At 36.1% G+C, this 23,259-nt stretch overlaps 1 protein-coding gene across 2 annotated transcripts in view; it reads left to right on the top strand.

Moving 5' to 3' along the window:
• ANKRD28 (ankyrin repeat domain 28) overlaps nt 1–23,259 on the top strand; it is a 114,954-nt gene that overhangs the window by 85,999 nt on the left and 5,696 nt on the right. For both annotated transcript variants that reach the window (XM_044678669.1, XM_044678668.1), the window contains 11 exons: nt 2,856–2,882; nt 3,571–3,645; nt 12,882–13,083; nt 15,494–15,581; nt 15,861–15,978; nt 16,748–16,967; nt 20,509–20,596; nt 20,685–20,768; nt 21,465–21,610; nt 22,050–22,132; nt 22,492–22,574. In XM_044678669.1, coding sequence (XP_044534604.1) covers nt 2,856–2,882; nt 3,571–3,645; nt 12,882–13,083; nt 15,494–15,581; nt 15,861–15,978; nt 16,748–16,967; nt 20,509–20,596; nt 20,685–20,768; nt 21,465–21,610; nt 22,050–22,132; nt 22,492–22,574 — 1,214 coding nt within the window. The remainder of the gene's footprint in view (nt 1–2,855; nt 2,883–3,570; nt 3,646–12,881; nt 13,084–15,493; nt 15,582–15,860; nt 15,979–16,747; nt 16,968–20,508; nt 20,597–20,684; nt 20,769–21,464; nt 21,611–22,049; nt 22,133–22,491; nt 22,575–23,259) is intronic.

Consider the following 23,259-nt stretch of genomic DNA (forward strand, 5'->3'; position numbering starts at 1 on the left):
TGTCACATCTAATCAGTAGCTACATCCTGTTGATTTTACCTTACAAAATTAAGACCTTCCCTTCTACTCACATAACTACTGTTCTAGTTCACTTGATTGTTACAGTCGCCTTCTTACTTACATACTTGCCTCCAGCATTTAGCCTCTCCCTTCCATCCTTTCTGTAACATTATATTCCTAATATGCTAGTATTAACTATTAGCATTATATTCCTAATATGCTAGTTTCCTAAAAAAAACTTAGGGACTCACCATCACTTAGAGATAGAAAATAAAAACTCTGCCATTTCATTGTCCAGGCTTATTTCATACTGCTTTTCTTTACAAATTCTCTATCTTGGCCACATTAAGCTGTCTGCTGATATTTGATCTACTATTGCCTTTACCAGCCTACGGGCATTGATTTTTCATGTGTCATTCCTCTGTGACTCCTTCCAGAGGTTCATCTTGAACCTCTCTACTCCTAGCCATTTAAAAACATTTCCTTCTACCTTCAGTTTCTCATTCCCTTATGTTGAATTTCTGTTCTTATAACACTTCCTACAAAACCATTTCTTGTTTCCTCTTTTGCTGGTGAATTCTCCTCTTAAAGTTAGCTTCCATCTCCTCTGAATTTATCGTTTACTCATCTTTTTAAGAACAAGCTGTCTGGTCTAATGAATAAAGCTGCTCAGAGGCAGGAATTTTTTTCCCCTTTGTATTCCCAGCACTTAGCACAATGCCTGACACACACACTAAACTGTTATAAATACTTGATGATCAATTCTAATAAACTTTTAGCTGGTGTTCTTGACTTGGCCCATTACTGAACTATAGGTCCTATCATTTTAATCTTTAGATCCCTAGCACCTTGGATGATGTCCCTAGGTTTTGTTCATTTCACATAACTTAAACTATAGATTGCAAATTATAATACCATTAAGTCCTTAAAATTAACACTTCCTAAATTTATATTTTTCTTAAATTCATATTTGACCTAATTAAATTTGATTCTTCCATAATAACTTTCAAGTGGGAAGGAGAAATGAAGACAGGAAATCTAATGATTATTCTTCCTTTATTCTCACTTCTCTTCTTAATAACTTTTTCTTCAGCCAAATGCCTGCCATGTCCTTACTTTTGAGCTCTTGTAGAGGTAGAATTTTCTGATTGAAGAAAGTTTTAAACTAAGACTTTACCTGCAAACTGCAAAAGAAGTTTTGACTTCAGATATTTAGATTTAAATTGCTATATACCATTCACACTATTAAAGGCAGCTGTTGCTTAGTAGTTAGAGCACCATACTGGAGTCAGGAAGACCTGAGGTCAAATGTGCCCTCAAACACCTCCTAGTTGTGTGACCCTGGAAAAGTCACTTTGTCTCTGATTGCCTCCATGGAGAAGGAAATGGCAAACCACTAGTGCCAGGATCCTTGCCAAGAAAACCTATTTTGGGATCATGAAGAGTCAAACACAACTGAACATTTCACCCTTCTTGATTATAACCAAGGCAGATTATTGATATAGTGCAGTGATGGGCAAACATTTTAAAGAGGGGGCCAAAGGAAAGGAAATGTTCATCTCTGTCAGTCTGTTTCTAAGGCAACTCTTTGGAAGTTTCATTGTATTGTATCCTATTCATTGTATTCGTCAGATTAGGAATAATGTCTAGGGGGCAGATAGAGCATTTGAGGGGGCCCCATCTGGCCCGTGGGCCGTAGTTTGCCCATCACTGCTATAGTTGATAGGATACTGATCTTGGAGTCAGGAAGGCCAAATTCCACCTCAGATACACTTACCACTTATGTGATCCTGACAAGACTCTTAACCTCACTGGCTTCTGAAGACCCTACTGGCTTTAAATCTACTATCCTCTGAACCAGGAGCAAAATGTGGTATAAGCTAATAGGCATTTACCCTGAAACAGGTCAGGTCAAGGCTTACTAAAACATTGTTAAAAACAAATCAGAAACTTAAATGATTCCCATAAGAAAAAATTATAGGGAATAGAGGTTAAAAGATAAGAGTTCCTACTGTTGAATTTTCTTACATATATTGCAGATTTAAAACCCACATTAGGAGAAAAAGTGTCAGATTTAGGTACGTTTTGATTAAATTCTAAAGTAAAGTTCAAACTATAAAAATACCTTACTCGTTTAAAAATTCTCAGAAATAGAACTTAAATTTTCATCACATAGAGTATATCAAACATAGTATAATATTAAATGCCCTACAAGGATGAAAGGAGGAATATTCTATAAACTTCAAACGACTCTATATGTATTCAATTGCCCAGGATCATATATACAACTAGAATGTGTTAGTGTTGGGAGAGACCAAAACCCAGGTCTCAAGTGGCAGAAAGGCCAAGCTGCATTGGAATAGGGGAAAACTCACCAAGAGCTTCTTTCCCCTAAAAAATGACAAGTCCCATCTAATATTCTGTGTAAACTTGTATTATTCCTCTTGGAAAGCCTTTTATTTTATTTTATTTTATTTTATTTTATTTTATTTTATTTTATTTTATTTTATTTTATTTTATTTTTTTAAAACCCTTCTGTGTATTGGCTCATAGGTAGAAGAGTGGTAAGGGTGGGCAATGGGGGTCAGATGACATGCCCAGGGTCACACAGCTGGGAAGTGTCTGAGGTTGGATTTGAACCTAGGACCTCCTGTCTCTAGGCCTGACTCTCAACGTTTATTTTCTTTTAAGACACAGACAGTATGATGTTTAAATTAGCAATTACCCAAATGTATAGATTCAAAACAATAACAAAGCTTTCTGCAAATATAGAATGCCTTTAATATTTGATATTTTGGGTGTTAATTATTCATGGCACTATACAATATATATGTTGTTGTTTTTTTAAATTTCAGATTGCCAGTGAAACTCCTTTAGATGTCGTAAGTATATATACCTTTTTAAAATTTTGCATGAAATATTTTTTTTAACTATTTGTGTGATTCTGCCTAGAGTAGTACTGGAGTAGATTTAGTATTGTCTCATATGGTCATTTTTTCCTTTTTTCTGATCTTCCATAAGATTATCTTGCCTTCATTGTATTTCACAATTATTATAGTTCTAACTGGGCCCATGCCTTCAATGTTACATGTAGAAGTGATGATCAGAGGGGAACTGTGATGACTACAGTTAAAAATGAAGTAGTGCTATCATTTTGTTAGCATCCTTCCAACTCCTTGTTGGTTTTACTACTGTCAGTAGTGGCTCTTGACTGAGAGACCAAGACTGAAAAGCCCCCAAACTCTCAACTGTCTCTTTCTTTAACCTTCTCATCTCCTAGATAATAGAATCTTCAGCTCTCCCACACAGACTCCTGTCAGCTCTGCTGCTGTTATGTAGAAATCCTTCTGTTCCTGCCTCTTAAAGAGTCAGAGGGAGAGATTAAGAAAATTCCTTTAACATTGTCATATCTTCAAATATGACTCAGTTCTATAAATGTTTTAGCTTTCATCTTCAGTTTTTTAGATACATTACATGAAGATAAAATTCTGGATTTAAAAATAAAAATTACTCTGAAATGTTTTAAATTGCAAACATTTTTTACATTTAAATGTGCTTTTTATTTCTTAGCTAATGGAAACCTCGGGTACGGATATGCTAAATGATTCAGATAACAGAGCACCAATAAGCCCTTTGCACTTAGCTGTAAGTATTGTTTCCTTAAATTGCTTATTCATTTATTTTTCAGATGAATTTGTCATGTAAAATTACATAAAATTACTTTGAGATCATGACAATCAAATGAACAGATAGTGTGTATGTATACTCACACAAATGCATCCGCTAAAAGGTCCAAGCCAATCTGACTAGCATAGACCCTTCCCCTGATCCCTTCAGGGTCCTGGCTACTTATACCCCTGTGATGATCACGAGCCACCATCCACAATCCTTACCATAAGTTGGAGGGCCTTTGGGTCTTTTATTTCCTCTTGCTGTGCCCTTGTGACTCCTGAGTATTGCTGTCTTTGGGCCTGCACCATCTCCCCATTAGTACTTGAATTCTTAAATCGCAAATACTGTCTCATTTTTCTATCTGTATTCCCAACATTTAGCACAATACTTGGCATATGATGAATGCTTTTTCAGTTCTATTCTGCAGTTACATCTGCCTGCTTCAGAGGATCTATTATCTTATTGATGCCTTCCTCTGTCTTTTTATATGGGCACCAGTAGAATTCATGTACTATCCATCTGTTTTCCCTTGGTCTCATCATATGGCCAACCTACCTTCTTTCTTCATTATATGTACCTTGGAGGATCTCTGCACACTGTACGTAGGACATTGTTTATGCAGTATATCTGCAGCCTACTATGCATATCTTCATTGCCCTTTAGGTGAGCCACAATTTTAACTCTTTGAATGTAACATTTAGCTGGATCAAGTTGTGTGTGTGAGTGCGTGCGTGCACATAACTTGAAGAAACCCTAAGAAAGACATATAAATGTGAGAGACTGTCAGATGTAAAGGATGGAGAAGGAGTCCGAGAGTCATTGCTGACACATATAAGTGGTATATCCTTGAGCAAATCATGTAATCACTCACTTACCTAAGCAATTTCTGTAACTTACAAAATAGTTACTGCTCTGCATTGATAGATTCACTTGTTTTACAAATAAGCAAACTGAGTCCTAGAAGAAAATCCACTTTCTCACATTGCCATCCAAATCTCTCCTCTCCGCCTCCGCCATTGAGAATAAAAGAAAAACAAACCCCTTGTTACAAACATGTGTGGTAAAACAAATTTCTGCAATGGCCATGTTCCAAAGAAATGTATTTCATTCTACACATCCTTCATCCTCCTTATCAGGAAGTGGACAGCATATTTCATTCTTATCCCTTTGTAATCATGGTTAGTCATTAATTACACTGATCATAGTTAACTAACTTATTCAGAGTTACTTAGCATTACTGTATTATTGTCATTGTATAAATTATTTTCCTGGTTCTGTTCACTTCACTGCATCAATTTATATATACTATATCTTCCCAGGTTTTTCTGGCATTAGCTTTTTTAGCATTTTGTATATAGTGCAATGTCATTCTATCACATTTATGTACCATAACTTGTTCATCCATTTCCCACTGCATAAGCACCTCCTCATATTCCCATTCCTTGATACTTCAAAAAGAGCTAACTATATTTTTGTACATCCTAAACTTAGAGTTTGTTTTTCTTCAGGCTAATCATTTTCTTAATATATTATTTCTCCAATTTCCCCTCCTTTCTTCCTTTCCCCTCCAATTTCCTTTTTTATTGATATGTACTAATGTACCCAATTGTGTATATGTGTGCACCAGTGTGTGTTTGCGTATGTGTGTATATTTTTCCCTTTGACTAGTTTACATCAGGATGTTGAAATGTAAACTGCTCCACACTTTCTTCCTTCTGTTTGTATAGACTTTTACTTGCATACTCTGATTATGAGAGGTCATTTTCCCTCCCTGTCTTTACTTCTCCAATGTATTCCTCTTTCCTTTTCTTCCTGTTCTTCCCTTAAGATCATCAAGACACCAAACTGCACTTCTAGAACTGGGTGGTGGAAAACAAAACTACAAGTTGGGCCCTGACCACTTCACTGTGCCCTGTCATGAGTGTGAACATGCCTAGGTATATGGATCTGAGATGTATTCTTCTCTCAGCACACAGTCTCTCCCAAAATACTGAAATGTTTTATTTGTGGCATGCTGCTGGCCAGGCTATATCCCCAGTATCCATATGCTACATCTCTGTCACCCCGGCTGACCTAGGATGGACAAATGACTCACTATGACATTTTCTGCATTCCTTTACTGGGGTTTGGCCTATTGCATATTCTGGATCTCTTTGGAGGGTTATTTGGTTTTTTTTTGTTTTTGTTTTTGTTTTGTTTTTTATTTTAATTTTGGGGGCAGGAAAGGATGGGAAAGAATAAGCTCACTCTATGACTTCTTGCTATTGTCTAGTTCTGCAATTTTTTTGGCACTTCTAACTATCTCTGTACCTTGAACATCTCTCTTCACATCCCTAGTCCTCAGCTTCTTCATCTATAAAATGAAAAATTAGGCTAAATGATCTTGAAGGTATTTTATAACTTTATCCATGCCTCATTCCTCATAATGTAATTATAAAGGAAAGGTGAATGAGAATAGACTGTTGATTTTTTTTTTAATTAAACAAACTTAAAACAACCTTACTTACTTCCTCTTCCATTCATATTTTACTTCTTTCTTCTCCTGGTATTCTCCTTTTCTCCTTTCAGTCATTCGATGGACATTTACTAAGTGTCTACTATGTGCCGGGTACTATGCTGGATACTGGGATACAAGTATAAAGAATGAAATAATTCCTTCTTGCAATGAGATTACATTCTGATTGGGGAGATAACAGGTACACAGATAACTCTATATAGTAGAAATATAAATTGAATAAATTCAAATATTTGTTAAGATTTGTTAAGTACAAGGTAGCTCAGAGGAAGAATGTTAACAGTTGGCAATTTCAGAAAGACTTCATGAAGATGGTGTTTTTTTCTTGGTATTTCTGAAAAGAGCAGTTTCATTAAAGTGAAGAGGTCAGGAGAAGAAAAAAGTAAAGGCAGCGAGTATCAACAACTTTTCCAATGAGTTTGGCTAAAGAGGCAAAAGAGATATAAGATAGTAGTTCCTGGGAATTATTTTTTTTTAAGATGTTAAGGATTTGAGAGAATGGGAAAGAAATTATTTAGGCTGTAATCTATTAGGAAAAAATAGGAAAAGATGAGATCAAGGGGAAGTGTAGGATGGTTGACTTTGGCAAGAAATACACTTGGAATCTGAGACTGGAGGAAGCATGGAGAATGACAAATGAGGTCAAGGGATTTTGAGATCATGAGAAGGAAGAAAAGGTAGCTCACATTGAATTTTGCCTGTTTTTTTTCTTTTCCCAGTAAAATAAGAGGCAAAAAGACCTCAGCTGCATGCAGAGGTTTGATTAGAAAAAAGATTTAGAATAACTTCTGTGGAAATTTAGGGAATTAATATGGGTACAATGACTCTGTGTGCTAGGCACAGTACAAAGCTCTGGGGGTACAAAAAAAGGCAAAGGGCAACCCTTGGCCTCATTATAGAGGTCATAGCCTAATGAGAGAGACAATAAACAAATACAAACACATGAACTATAGACAGGCTAAGTAGGAAGCTGTGAACAGAGGACAGGCTCTAGAAGGCAGAGAAGCTGGAAAACCTTCCTATAGAAATAGAATTTTAAAAAGAAAATAATAGAAAATGAGGGAGAACATCGTGGACACAAAAGACAGCCAGGGATAATACTCGAGAGCTGAGAGATAGAACGTGACTGAGAGTAAAGTGTAAAAGGGCTATAGTAAGGACTCTTGAGTTTGGATAATGTAAATTTCTAATATATACAGCAAGCATGGTCAGACATTTTTTTCTAGTCACTTAGCAACAGAGGAGGCAATTGGTGGCAGTAATCCAGGGCTAAGTTGACAAGAGTTGATAGAGCAAGGAAATAAGAGATCACTGAGCTGAGGACAGTATAGAGTGAAACAGGTAAGTCTTGAGTTGAAATTAGAGAAGAAAATAAAATCAGCAGGAGTCATAGCCTGAAAGAATATACTAAGTAATAGAAAGACTGAAATTCTGGATGAAGGCAAAGACTAGGTAGAGAAGGGATATAGTAGACTAAGGAGAGGCCCAATGGGAGGAAAGTGTAGTAGATAAAGCAGTTTTCAGAATTTCTAATCAAGGATATGGAACATTTGTAGGAAAGGGTATATTATAGTGTGTAGCCAAGGTTGAGTAAAGTAGTTGACTGTGGGATTTAGGGAGACAAGGAATAGGAAGGCATGGGACTTTGAGAGAACATTTCTGTAGATATTCAAAAGCCTTCTGGCCATAACGCAGGAAGTGTAGAAGAGATAGCAAGCCAGGTGCCCAACTCATTTGGAAAAGGAAGAAGAGTGTTCTGTAGGTCAGAATATGCAGTACTATAGTTTGGAGTGAGTGGAAAATGTTGATTTAGTGGACTTCAAAAGACAGGCTGCTGGGTAAAGGAGGGAATAGGAGAGTTTGAGAGTGACAGTGGCCAACTAGGGCTCTTCCAAATCACCTTTTGGAAACATGGACTCACTTTCATGTTAACACAGGCTTTCTATTCCCTTGAAGACATTAACTTCTCATCCATCTTTTGTTTGTGTTTTTGCTTTTTACTCTTCCTTCAAGTAAGTAGAAGTCATGGAGTACTCGGGACACATCAAGGGTCATAGTGGTTAAACCCACCGTCACTCCCATCAATTTCCAGAATAATTTATCATCTAAAATAATTTTGAGATAATAACAAAAAAATGAATGTGTGTGTGAGAGTGTGAGTGAATGATAGGAAACTAGAAGATGAATAGAGCTGATTGTTAGGGTGCCTTTGTTCCTTGGGGTATTTTAACATCCTCAGCTTTGCCAAGTATCATAGGATATAGAAAAAAGGATAAAGAAAGTGGTTGTAAGAAAACTCTGTTACTTTTAACATCAATATTTTGATGGTTGGAAACCAGGGTGCTCCAGAGGTCCAATGAAGAATCTTGAAATCATTAGTTAAAAATAAGTAACATGATAGTATTCAGTTATCAAATTATAATCCATATTAATGTTTTTTCCCATTCAGCAAATTATTGCATTTGCTTTTCAGATTTGGAGTAAAGTAGGCAAAATTGTAGTTTTTAATTTAATTTTATAGTTGAATTTTTAAAGTAGATTTAAAATGTATTATTATTTGGTGATTTTAAAAATGTTTTCATATAGTAGACACTTGTAATAAATGATTGCTTACATACGAACATATTTCAGACTCTGAAAAGTTGTATTATAAATTGTGTAACAAATAAAATTGATATAGAAGGATATATTCAAAAATATTAGGGTTTTATTTAAAGGCATCTTGATAATTAAAAAAGCCACGTGCCTGCTAAGATCTAATTCAAATTCCCCCCCCCTCCCCCCCCCACTGCTTTCCCACTGGCTGCTTCATAAAAGAGAATGTCTCAATCAAGTTCTGAGTCTTTATACCTCTGTCTCCGTAATCACACTTCCTGCCACCTGTATTACATAAGAGGAATCATGGGAAATGTAGTTTTCAAGTCCCCTATCATGGATTTCAATATAAGACCCCCAAATTTCCAATGTCACAATTGGCCAATTGTAATGAGATGGTTGCGGCCCTATGCTCCTAGGGAGTCAACAGGAATAACTAACTAACTAGCTAATTGGGAATAGAAACAAGCCTGTCCCCATTAGATTCTTTCATAGAATTATGGTGATGCTATCATGTTTACATTTTTCATACTTCCTGATCATTTAATAGCAGTTTTGAGTTAAGGAAGCTGATTTACAGACTGTTTTTGAAATTACAGTTGATAGCCATTAATGTATGTATGGAGTGCTCATTGTCCAAATATCTTGGCAATGTTGTGCACACTAATTAGAAAGTTTTATGCTGCTTGTGATGACATGCTCCAAAAGGCCTATCTGTTGATTATAGTTTCTGTTACATAGCTCCGCCACCAGACCTCTAGCCACTTCTGTATCCCATGTGAAGGGCATGAGAAAAAAGGAAAGCTGTTGACAAAAGTTTATGTTCTTTATGCTCTTCTCTTAATCATAATTTTCATTCTCCTTGATGCTAAGCTCCAGATGGTAGGATGAGGACCTATCTACAGGACATTGCTTCTTTTTCATGGTACAATATTATTATATCAGTAACAGAAATCCTTCTGATTCACACATAACTTGTTTGGATAGTTATAGTTCCCTGCCTCCTTTAGACTGTTATTTCCTTTACCTTTTCAGATTAATTCTCTATAGCACTCTTCACAGAGGCTGTTGCAAATTTTGCTCTTAACTTTTTCTTAAACCTCTAATATTATACTTCACTATATATTGAGTATCACTCCTATATTTGTTATGTATAGCCTTTTACAATTTACCTTTAGCCTACTTTTCTAGTCTAATTACACATTAATCTGTTGTGTTTTCTCCGTGTCAGACAAAATGGAGCACGTATGTTGGACCTTAACTGATACTTCACTGAAAAAAATTAAGCTATTCATTATTACCTCATCACATCCTTTCTCCTTCAATTCTGTACTTTAAATCACTATAACATCTCCCTTCAGCCTCTATTTTTTTGCCCTCTGCCTTGGAGGATAAAGGTTATCTTGCCAGCACCAACTTTTCTGCTTGTGCCCTTGGATCACATCTTCTCTTGCCTCCTTTAAAAGGAAGGGGCTAGGTTATGAAATAATAGGGAGCCACTGGAGTTTATTGAGTGTGGAGGGAGGGTAATACGGTCAGATCTGCTTTTTAGGAAGATGAATTTTGTAGCTGAGTGGACTGGAATAAGGGAGCAAGTTGTGAATTTGCAAAGTCCGTGTATGAACATTCCCTCACCTGGGTGTTGGTAACATCAGAGGAAAAAAGAGGTGTATATGAGAAATGTTTTAAAAAAAAACAGTGACAAGACCTAGAAGCTGATTGAATCTAGTCAAAGATGATACCTAGATTGTAAGCCATGGTGCTCTTGACAGAAATAGGGAAACTAGAAAGAAGAGAGATTTGGTGGAGAAATGTAATGTTTACTTTTGGAGGCGTTGAATTTAAGATGTTTAGAGGACATCCAGTTCAAGATATCCAAAAGGCATTGAACATATTAGGCTAAATGTCAAAACTTGTATTCATTAGCATAGACATGCTAATTGAATCCATTGGTCCTGATGAGATCACCAAATACCAAGAAAATATAGAGAAAAGGGGGACCAGATTGAGGCAGAGAGGACTAACTACCCATGACTGGCAAGCAAGTCTTTTGATACTGAGAAGGAATGGTTCATCTGGTGGAAGGAAAACCAGAAGAGGAAAGATTATCAAGAAAAAGAGTGATCATCAATGTCAAAGGCTACAGTAAGGTTATGAAAGATGAGGAATCGAAAGAAAGGTTAGATCTGACAGTTTAGATATTGTTTTGAGACAACAACTTTTCAAAATATAAAAGGAAAAACACCTGAGAATGGACCCTCATTTATTGGATTTATATTGCCCCATTCTTGGGTGGGAACATCTGGAATCCCCCATCTCCTCCCTTCTAATACATTACTACAGCTGATTGGGTTCTGCTTCACCACTGATAAGTTGAAATATTTTCATAGGAATTCAAGAAATGTCTTCTCCATCTGTATCATAAGAAAAAACAGAAAGCTAACTTTGAAAATCATATTGTTACTCTAGGGCAGTGATTCCCAAAGTGGGCGCTACCGCCCCCTGGTGGGTGCTGCAGCAATCCAGGAGGGCAGTGATGGCCACACTTTTTTTGTATTACATTCTATTCTGAGTTCAATAAATAGTTTCATAATTTCCAGAGGGCACTAAGTAATATTTTTTCTGGAAATGGGGCAGTAGGCCAAAAAAATTTGGGAACCACTGCTCTAGGGCCATGCTGGTGAACCCATGATACACGTGCCAAAGATGGCACACAGAACACTCTGTGAGCATGCTTGGGGGGGGTGGATGCATCTTCTTCCCCCCCCCCCCCCCTTTCTTTACTAGAAAGGCAGAGGGACTCTGGCAGAGGTGTTACGCTTCCCCGCTCCACCATGCCTGATGACATTTTTTCACATCCCCACCTCTTTGTCCAGCATCCCGATGGGAGTGCACAGGGAGTAAGGTGGGTGGATCACAGGTGGCAGAGCTGGAGGCCCTCAGGGTCACTCCCTTCCCCCCTCTCTACACTTGCTGAGGGCATTCCTTCCTTTACCCATCCCTCCACCCAGCAGTCCATTGGGAGCACTTTCTCCCTGGCCTCTCCTGTGTGAGATTATGTGGGGCAGGGCACATGCAGCACTTGGTAGCCGCAGGATACAGCACCTGGTCTCTAAAAGGCTCACCATCACTGCTCTGAGGAGAAGTTTCAGTAGACCAATGCAAATAACTCCTAAGTTTTTACCAAGGAAAATTTCCCTGTTCTCCAAAATCTCTTTTCCAATAAAGAATCTACTCCATGGATCAAACATATACATGAAAGAAAAATTTTTTTTGGGGGGGGGGACGCCAAGGGTCAACAGAGGCCCTAACTAGTTAATCATGAAAAGAGAATTGGGTTTATTCTGGTGGTTTAGTGCTCCAGAGACAACTTGGCATTTACATTTTTATCATTAATTAAATAACAGCAAACTTTCCAATATTTCATTGCTTTTCAGAACTATATCTGGCTTTTCCTGTTCCTAATCAAACTTCATGAAAAAATACTTGTCATTGATTGGTCTTTTGAAACTTTCTGTTTAACTGATTAAAATTAAGAGTCTATTTCATGTAATGTCTCCGTGTGGGCTATGTTGGGGCTATATCTTAGAGTTAAAGTTATGCAGATATTTTGGTCCTAAAAGTATAGAAAGAAATTATTCAACTAACACAATAATATACAGAAGAGTTTTTAATCAATGTATCCAACACAGCCATTTTCATTGTTGGGATGATTTCTTTATAGTGCAAGGACTGTTTGTTTTACATTAAGCACCTACTGTGTACCAGGCACCATATTAAGTATTCAATGTCTTTGAATACCCAGCATCAGAAGCATAATAAATGTTGGAAACTCTGTCTTGAATTGACATGCCTTACCCCTTTAATTAACTGCACTGGAATTCTTCATTCCTTGTCTTTAACTGCAACTAGGGCATTAGTTTTATATGCTATAATAAAAGTTTTTTTAATGGGATAATTTCAATTTCAATAATTTTTCATATGAATATTGGGATTCATCTAAAATCTGATAACATAAAGAATATATTTCCTTTGTGAATTCTAAAATAATCTAAAGTCAACATTATTTAATGTGGATTTTAAAATAATTTTCTTTTAGGCCTATCATGGTCATCATCAAGCACTAGAAGTGTTGGTACAATCTTTGTTAGATCTTGATGTACGAAACAACAATGGAAGGACACCCTTAGACCTGGCAGCTTTTAAAGGACACGTTGAGTGTGTGGATGTGCTCATTAATCAGGGAGCATCAATCTTAGTCAAAGATTATGTTGTGAAGAGAACACCTATACACGCTGCAGGTATGTTCACATTATTTCCTTAAGTAGCATTAGCATCTTCTTCTCTTTATTTAATGATCTTTAGAGTACTAGTACTATTGTGCTTTAAGAGCTTACAGCTAGTTGATCCAGTGAATAGAATGCCAGACCTGGAATCAGGTGGACCTGGTTTCAAATTTAGCCTCCAACACTTTGTAACTATGTGAACTTGAGCAAGACACTTAACCTTGTCCTTGTGTCTTGTTAGTTGTTACTAAGATAAGTTAGTAAGACTTTGAGAAAAATCCATCTTAGTCTAGTAAGTTATACTTAAGACCAGAGTTGGTGGAGTATTGGCACATGTGCTCACCTGGCATGGGGCAGGGGGAGTGGAGCTGCTCTATTCCCCCTCTTCCCAGTGCCCAGGGAAATTTTTATATGCCCCACCTCTCTATCCAGCTACCCAAAGCGAGCACTTCCTCCCTCCACCCTCTGGTGTAATGCAGGGGGCTCACAGATAGCTTTAAGTTGCAGTTTGGGCACTCGAACTTGAAAACCTTCACTAACACTGCTCTAGATAATCTAAATCATTCTTTTCATTGTCTGGGTCAGAGAATCTGACTTCAACCCCAAATATACTGTTTGTTTACTTAACTGTGTGGTATTGAGCACATCACTTACCTCATGGTTCTCAATTTCTTCATCTGTAAAATGAGAGGTTTGCACTATATCAATCCCATAATAAGTCAGAAACCCTTTCACAACATTTATTACATTAATTTATCTGAAGTAAATATTGCTTCCAGAGTTTTAGTCTTTCAAGTCTTTTAGCAGGATCAAGCAGAAGCAGCAAATACTAATGACTTCTATCAGATTTGCCAAGTCAGTCTTGATTTCAAGAAAATAAATTAATTTTTAATGGGATGTTATAAAAGGAATTACTCTTTGTCAGCTTACCTGATTTGATTTCTGGTTTGAAAATTGTAGTCACCTTAAGCATATGTTGTTTACTGCTTACCTAAATATTTAAATATAAATAGTATCAGTGCAAGCCATGGTGCTTCCACTAATATAACATCTAAAATTCTGAAGGATCTCAGCAGCAGCACCCACATAACTGTTTAGATCAATTGGTCAGACAGAGTCACTCACTGTGAGATCTTAGATTTCAGCCATTGTGAAGGCATTCCCCTAGGTATAACTATACTCACTTGGATATGTGTTGAAGAGAGAATGAGACTTTCACATTTTACTCCATGTCAGTATTTGCTTGTGTACATACCTCATCTTCTATATCAGATTGCAAGCCCTTCAAAGAAGTTGCAAAGGCACCGTCATTGTATCCCCCTGGTGCTTCATGCATTGTATATTGGAGACATTCTGTTGTGTTTACTAATCTGGATTTCATTCCTAAAAATCATATAAACTAAAGTGGAACAGTTCTGAAAATATGGGCTGCAACAACAATATAAATACAGTCATAACTCAACTGTGTGAAATATTCATTGACTTGTAAGGAGCAAGAGCAGCTGATAGAATGCTGGCCTGAGCACTCCAAGGCGTTTAGATTCCTGAGGAGTTGAAGGCAGAACACAGCCACACAAGGGGATCTTGGGCCAGAGTTCTTGGAGGAATGATCCAAATGAAAGTACTGCTAAGTCTTTTTGAGCCTCCATCTTATTAACAGTCACCCTGCTGGTACTGTCACCTTTAAATAAGAAAGGCAGGGGGACTAGTCAGAGAAAAAAACATACTAGCCGGGGGTGGGGATGGGAGTCAAGCAACTTGGGTCTAGCCTCAGTCTAACCTTGCAAACCTTAAAGAGGACAGTTATTTTTCCGTTATCATTCCATGTCTGTGTTCATGGGAGTTGACCTAAAGTTGGTAGATTACTGATTGATTTATCTTTAAGATATATTGCTGGGGGCAGCTGGATGGCTCAGTGAATTGAGAGCCAGGCCTAAAGACAGGAGGTCCTAGGTTCAAATCTGACCTCAGACACTTCCTAGCTGTGTGACCCTGGGCAAGTCACTTGACCCCCATTGCCTACCCTTACCACTCTTCTGCCTTGGAGCCAATACACAGTATTGACTCCAAGACAGACGCTAAGGGCCCTAAAAAACAAATAAAAGATTAAAAAAATTAAAAATATATTGCTCTTGGTGTTGTGTGGTCATTCTAGGTAGATAGAGCCATTAGGTCATAGAATTTTAGATTGTAAGGTGGGAAAAAGTAACTTTTCTTCATTAAGTTATATGAACTATTATTATTTTCATTGTCATTACTTTAAAGAACCTCCCTACACAATTTATAAAGCTTTTTGTTTAATTACCTGCTCATAGTTTATTTTCTTCAGTTATCCAAGGTATAGGTGTTCATGTGTTTTACTGATTTCCAGGTGATATGTTTTAATATTAAAATCTTAACTTTATGATTATATTTTGCTTTACAGCAACCAATGGTCATTCAGAGTGTTTACGGTTATTAATAGGGAATGCAGAGCCACAGAATGCAGTGGACATTCAAGATGGAAATGGACAGTAAGTTTTAGCAAGTTCTTTGGCATGTTTTTCTTTCTTAGATAGAATTCCTGTATATTTTATATTTTTGGTCATATATTCTTCAAACTGCATAACTAAATAGATTTAAATTGATTCATAGTGTTAAAAAGCAGATATATAAATAATCTGTAATGTCTACTTTTAGAAAAAGTAAAAGGGCAAATCATGGTTCATTATTATTCATAGAGCAGAAAAAATGACGTTAAGTAGTATCATTAACTCTTTTGGGAGCCTTATTCTCTTTCTCTTGTTATTCAGGACTCCCCTGATGTTGTCTGTTCTGAATGGACACACAGACTGTGTTTATTCACTGTTGAACAAAGGAGCAAACGTAGATGCCAAAGATAAATGGGGAAGGACAGCATTGCATAGAGGGGTAAGGGGGAAAAATGTGTTTTTGTTTGTTTTGTTTTTGATAAACTAGAAATGGATTGAATTTTTTTGCTTCATTAGATTTTACCACCTAGTATCCTTGAATAATTCACCCACATATTGGAAAGAGTTATCAGTTCATCAGGCTGCATTAATTAATTAATTTTAGGTAAAAAAAAATGCCCAGCAACTTAAAACATAGAGTTTAAAGTCATCTGGTCTAGTGCCTTTAATTATATATATGAAGAAACTAATACCTACAGGAATGATTTACTATGGTTGCCACAGCTGTAATTAGCCCATCCCACCACTGCCCTCACCACTACCACCACTACCACCTTTTGATTCCTTCACTTGTTTCCTTCTTTCCCCTTCTGAATTCTTGAATTTTTCATTTCAAATGAAAATTTTCAAATTTCTTCAGTTTCTAACATTGTTTTCCTATTCTTTTTCATAGTGTGCCAGATTATACAGGTGTACATACATCTTAATAAAAATATCCATATTCAAGATGAGATTTATTCTAATGCTGATTTTGTAACAAAAAATGTGAACCTTTCTCATTGAAATCAAAAAAAGCAAGGCCTAGCAATTATGAATGCACATATAGCTAAGTCAGGAGGAAAAAGTATTTTTCCAATAGTGAAAATACTTTGGAAAATGGTTCATCTTAATTTGGCGTAGAGGTGATAGTGTATCTTTTTGTGATCTTGAGCCATTTATATTCTGACCCATGTACATTTATGGCAATATGTAAATTATTTCTCTTTTAGGCAGTTACAGGCCATGAAGAATGTGTAGATGCACTGCTTCAACATGGGGCCAAGTGTTTACTGCGGGACAGTAGGGGTCGAACACCTATACACTTGTCAGCAGCCTGTGGTCATATCGGTGTTCTTGGAGCACTGTTACAGGCGGCGGTATCTGCAGAAGCCATTCCTGCCATCACAGACAATCATGGCTATACGTCGCTTCACTGGGCCTGCTATAATGGTAAAGTGTTCTTTTATAACATGGATAGGGTTCATTTAGCCTTCCAATCTTCTCACGAGTGGGCAGCCCACAGACGTTATGGAACCACTATTCATCATGTTTTAAAGGAAGAAAACCCTTCAAGAAAGAATATGTTAAAGTATTATTTTTCAACATTAAGGGAATTTTGCATGAAGTTATTTTTCATATTACACTGACAGGTGTAATATATAATATATGTAAAATATAATGTCATTTTTAAGAAACCAGAGTTTTAAAAGAGGTTGATTCCAAAAGCTATGTTAATAAAAATTAAGATAAAAAGAATGAATGGTGGTTCCTTGCTCTGATATAAAAGGATCTGATCTTTTAATATGCTTGTAAGACATAAATGTAGGGGCAGCTAGGTGACTTAGTGGATAGAGTCAGGTCAGGAAATGTGAGGTCCTGGGTTCAAATGTGATCTCAGACACTTAAAAAACAGATACATGCAGAAGAGCAGTGATGGCTAGACCAGTGATGGGCAAACTACAGCCCATGGGCTAGAGGTGGCCCCCTGAAATGTTCTATCTGGGGACGACATTATTCCTAATCTGACAAATACAATGAGTAGGATACAATACAATGAAACTTTGAAAGAGTTGCCTTAGAAACAGACTGACATCAGATGAGCGTTTCCTTTCCTTTGGCCCCTCTTTAAAATGTTTGCCCATCACTGATCAAAGTCATCCATTTATTTGGAGCTTATCTTGGTACATGGCATGAGGCAATTCTGTAAACCTAATATCCTCTAGACTACCTTATAGTTTTCCCAGGAGTTAGTGGTTTGAGATATAACCAATATTAGACTGCTAGATTTTTTTCTTTCTCTGTTTTTATATACCTGATTTGTTCCATTGATTAAATTTTTTGCTTTTTTTAACAAGTACCAAAAGATTTTGATGATTAATGCTTTGTAGTATAATTTGAGATGCAGCACTATTTTTTTTATTATTCTCAAGATTTTTTGGTTCCTCCTTACTTTTTTCCTCCAGATGGATTCTGTTATTTTTTTCTAGATCTGTAAAGTAATCCTTTGATAATTTGTTTAATATGACACTGATCTGCAAATTGATTTAGGTAGTATTCTCATTTTTATTATATTGCTCTTTACTTTCTCTAGTTATTCTGGTCTATATTTCTATAAATATTTTATGGTTGCATTTATAAAGTTCTTGTGCATGATTTAGTAGGGAGACTCAAGTATTTTATATATTCTAAAACTACTTTAAATAGAACTTCTCTTTCTGGATCTTCTTGAAGGGATGTGTTGTTGATAATGCTAATGATAACATGCTAATGATTTCTATTAATTTTATATCTGACATTTCTGGAATTATTGCTCACAAATTTTTGGTTGACTCTAGGGCTCTCTAAGGAAATATCTTGTTATCTGCAAAGTGACAGTTTTGTTTCTTTTTTGCCTTTGTTCATTGCATAAATTTTATTCTCTTGTATTAATTGCATAGCTAGCACTTACATTACTATGTCAAATTATCATTTTGATAATGTGCATCCTTGCTTTACATGTTCCTATGGCTTCTTTTTTTTTTTCTTTTTTTTTTTTTTTCTTTTTAACCCTTGTACTTTGGTGTATTGTCTCATAGGTGGAAGGTTGGTAAGGGTGGGCAATGGGGGTCGAGTGACTTGCCCAGGGTCACACAGCTGGGAAGTGGCTGAGGCCGGGTTTGAACCTAGGACCTCCTGTCTCTAGGCCTGACTCTCACTCCACTGAGCTACCCAGCTGCCCCTTCTATGGCTTCTTGACCAATAGTTTATTAAAATTTTTTACAACAGTATTCTTTAGGGATAGTGGTATATAGTTTTCTTTATTTGTTTTGACTCTTCCTTACTTGCATGTATATGAGTGTAGTTTTATGTATTTAGTTATATTGTTTGTATCACATAAGAAAAAGGTAGGATCCCTTTTCCTATTCATACAATTTATGTAATAGTGAAATTAATTCTGCAAATGATTGATAGAATTCACTTGTAAATCCATTTGGTCTTTGGTTTCTTTGGGAGGTCATTTATGGCTTGCCCAGTTTCTTTTTCTGAGATTAGATTATATAAATTCTCCCTACTAATTCTTTTTTTTTTTTTTTTAAACCCTTACCTTCCATCTTGGAGTTAATACTGTGTACTGGCTTCAAGGCAGAAGGGTGGTAAGGGTAGGCAATGGGGGTCAAGTGACTTGTCCAGGGTCACACAACTGGGAAGTGTCTGAGGCCAGATTTGAACCTAGGACCTTCTGTCTCTAGGCCTGACTCTCAATCCACTGAGCTACCCAGCTGCCCCCATCCCTACTAATTCTTAAGGAAAGTTTTCATGATAAAGGTGTGAAGATTTTGTATAATCTAAAAGTCTTTGTTCTTTCTCATACCTCTCCATGCTTTCTAATATATTTTTCATCATCCTAACATATTCTTACTTTTGTATTGAAGTCACTCAGAATCAAAGTGTGTATTGTTGAATCTTATCAAATTCTTCATAGAGTTTATCTTCATCCTCTGAAACCAACATTAGCAAATAAGCCACAATTATTTTCATGGTTGTCTTTTCACAAATGCTCATTATGAGTCCTATAATATGAAATAATGTTTCTTGAGATCTTTGGACCTACAATAAAACTATCTCTTCCAACTTCATCACCAGATGCTCAGCCTACTGGTGATGAACCTCTCCTTACTGAGTCTGGGCCTCATTCACTAGCTATGGAAAAGAGGTGGAAAAATGTATCTCGTTTCCCTTTTTTTCCTCCCTGGGGTAGGGAATATTGTATATACTGTAAAATATAATTAATGCCTTAAGAAGGGCCCAGGCAGGCCATCCTTCATTCCTCTCCCAGCTCTGCTTCTGGCCCTTTGGACTTTGCCACCATGGTTCAGCCGCCTTCTAATCCTGAGAGTCCCCTAAGCACATAAGCACAAAGTATCCCTTTGCCCTTGTGACTTGCCTCTTCCTTGCTCAGTTCCTCCTAAAAATTCCATCTAGAGGAAGGACCCAGTCCAGTTATTCCATCGTTATCTCCCAACTCTGCTTCTGGAGATTGGGTACCTTTTATGTCTTGTCTAGGATATAAGTTCCTTGAGAGCAGGAACTAGTTCTCTTTTTGCTCATATTTGTATCTTCAATGCTTAGGGACAGTGCCTGGCACATAGTGCTTAATAAATGATTCCTGATTTAACTTGACTCTGCTGAACTGCTTTTTATCTCTTTCTAAATTCTTTCTTGCAAGCAATGACTTGTGATGGGTCTAGTCAGACCTGGTGATATCCAAACTAAATCTGTCAATACAAAATTTTCAAACTGAAAGAAAAAAGAAGAGAACCAGCAATAGTAATAACATTATACAATATTTATAAGCTGCTGCTGTTATAAGTAGAAGTTTAAGGTTTTGTCTGATTACCAGATACCTGAACATAGCATGCTGCCTTAAGAATTTATTAAGCTGTACAACATACATTTAACTTTAATATCTTTGGATTTTAATATCTGATTATTTATTTTTTTACTCATTTAGGACATGAGACCTGTGTTGAACTTCTCTTGGAACAAGAAGTCTTCCAGAAAATGGAAGGAAATTCTTTCAGCCCATTACATTGTGCCGTGTAAGAAAACCAAAATATACCACATTTGGTACAACACTAAATATAAATTCTCTCATACCCTGAGTAACCACCTTGTTCTTTTTCATAGGATAAATGACAATGAAGGTGCTGCTGAAATGTTAATTGATACATTGGGCACTAGCATTGTCAATTCAACGGATATGAAAGGAAGGTAGGAACCTCACCTATTTGGTAATAGTTTTTCTTTTCATAAGTAGTAGTCAATATTTTAGAACTTGTCATTATTTGTTATTAAAATATCCATTTTCAAGTAAACATGCTAAAGTGTTTTAAACCAGTCTGGGATAGCTTATACTAGAAACTTGATTTACTAAACAAATCCATTGAATATATTTCACTGAGTCTAGTTCAGATTTTAAAAATTCTCCATCATGTTTGTTAGGCATATAAAATCAATAACAAAATTAAAAATTTTATCTTAAAAAAAATCTTACCTTGTGTGCTAGTCCATTTCTAATTCAAGGTCCACTTGAGTTAACTCACATATAAATGTGATTTATCACATGCAAATGTGATAAATATTAAAATATGAGGCATTTTCCAAGTCAATTTGTCAACCAATTCGAACCTTGACAATGATTTTATAATCCTTGGAATTTTTGGAAGGGGTACTTAACTGAGAATCAAGAGAGATCATCCCACTTATAAAAAATAGCTTGAACTTAATCTCTCAGCTACAATTTAATAATTTGTAAAATGGAGAGTTAGTTATTGGGGAATGAAAGTGAACCAAATGATCTTTAAGTTTTTTCACAGCTCTAAAATTCTGTAAACCTGAAGAATAGTTTTTATTTCTAGGAATAAAAAGTGTAAAGCTATAATAATTGTAACCATTTCTATGTTGCAGAACCCCTCTTCATGCAGCTGCCTTTACAGATCATGTAGAGTGTTTACAGCTGCTCCTCAGCCATAACGCTCAAGTGAATTCTATAGATTCTTCTGGGAAAACACCTCTAATGATGGCTGCAGAAAATGGACAGACAAATACTGTTGGTAAAGAAATTGCCAAGGAATTCTGTTATTATAAGTTATATTAGTTACATGTAATGCATGGGTTGCAAGTGGCCCCCTACAAGAAAGGGGTACCATTGTTGCTTCTAGAATGAGCAAAATGCTGCTAGTTAAAATATTTGCTACTGAAATTCACAGACCTTGATAACCAAATTTTCAGTCACTAAACTGATGTTTTAATCTGTTACAACTGATTGTAGGATTTAGAATTTTTAAGTCGGGTAAATAGTTTTGCTGTAAACAATGATTATATTTTATATTATATATTAAAATATATTACATTTTATAAACAGAAGTGCTGTTGTGAGATTTAGAGATTTTAGTTTTCTTTTCTTTCTTTTGTAGAGTCATTATCCTAAGAAGATGTTCCTATCAATAAGAATTGTTGTAAGTCTCTCTCTGATTCCTCTCTCCCACACAGAGATGCTGGTTAGCAGTGCTAATGCAGACCTGACTCTACAAGACAACAGTAAAAACACAGCTCTCCATTTGGCATGCAGTAAGGTAGGTACAGACTGTCATGTCATGATTTTGGCATTATTGTCTACTATATGCAGGAAATCAGGAGGCTACACTGAAAGAAAAATGAGTTTTAAAACTATTTGAGCAAACTCTATATCACTCTAGATTCCAGGCCTTATTGATCGTTTAAATAAAATGCTTTTGTTACATACAAGTGAGCTAATATCAACAAAAGCATTCTAATTTGTTGAAAACTGTGAGGGCAGCCCTCACTTAATTGTTAGCCTCTAAAATGTCTATGAAAATCAGTTCCTATTCACTAACAGTTAGATACCTGGAACACATAGAATTTGCCATTGGAAGGATTAAATTTTCAAAAAAAAATTTTATTCTGTTTTTAGGGTCATGAAACTAGTGCCTTGTTAATCCTGGAAAAGATAACAGATAGAAACCTCATCAATGCAACCAATGCAGCTTTGCAAACGTGAGTATTTCTCATCTCCATTTTGATATAACAGGATATACAAATGCAAAGTAATGAGTGAATTTTGTGTATGCAAATACTTTGGCTGGATAGTCTTATTTCATGAATTTTTGTAACTGGTAAAATTTAATTTTTTCCAACTGAGGCTATTCATATTGAAATGATGTTTTATCTAGAACCATCTTTAAAGATATGTTATCAAAGATGATTTTTATAAGAATGGTCACAGTGTTTCTTTATACCATTCATATCTGGTAAAGATGTTTAGAGAGAATCATTACTCAAAAATGATAGTACTTTCTGCAGTGTATCTAAAAGAGTAGTACTTGTGTGTCCCTTGACTGAAAAGAGGTGTAATTCTGCCAGCAATCAGCTTCTTAATACTAACTGTACAACATTTTTATACTTATGTAATGTTTTTAGCCTAATTGCACATTTTGCTGAAAAACCACATACCTTATCTGAATGTCACAATTGAATATTAACTATACTTTTAAGATAAGATCTTCAAAACAGACCTGTATTTTCATGCATACACTGAAATAATTATGCATAATTGCCTCATTGCTAAATGTATTGTTTTGTGTTCCTTTCCATTCACATAAAGATTTTTTTTTTTTTAAGGGGGCAGCTAGATGGCTTAGTGGATTGAGAGTTAGGCCCACAGATGAAGTTCTGGGTTCAA

This window comes from Gracilinanus agilis, chromosome 5, assembly GCF_016433145.1.
Source record: "Gracilinanus agilis isolate LMUSP501 chromosome 5, AgileGrace, whole genome shotgun sequence".
Taxonomy (NCBI): Eukaryota; Metazoa; Chordata; class Mammalia; order Didelphimorphia; family Didelphidae; genus Gracilinanus; species Gracilinanus agilis.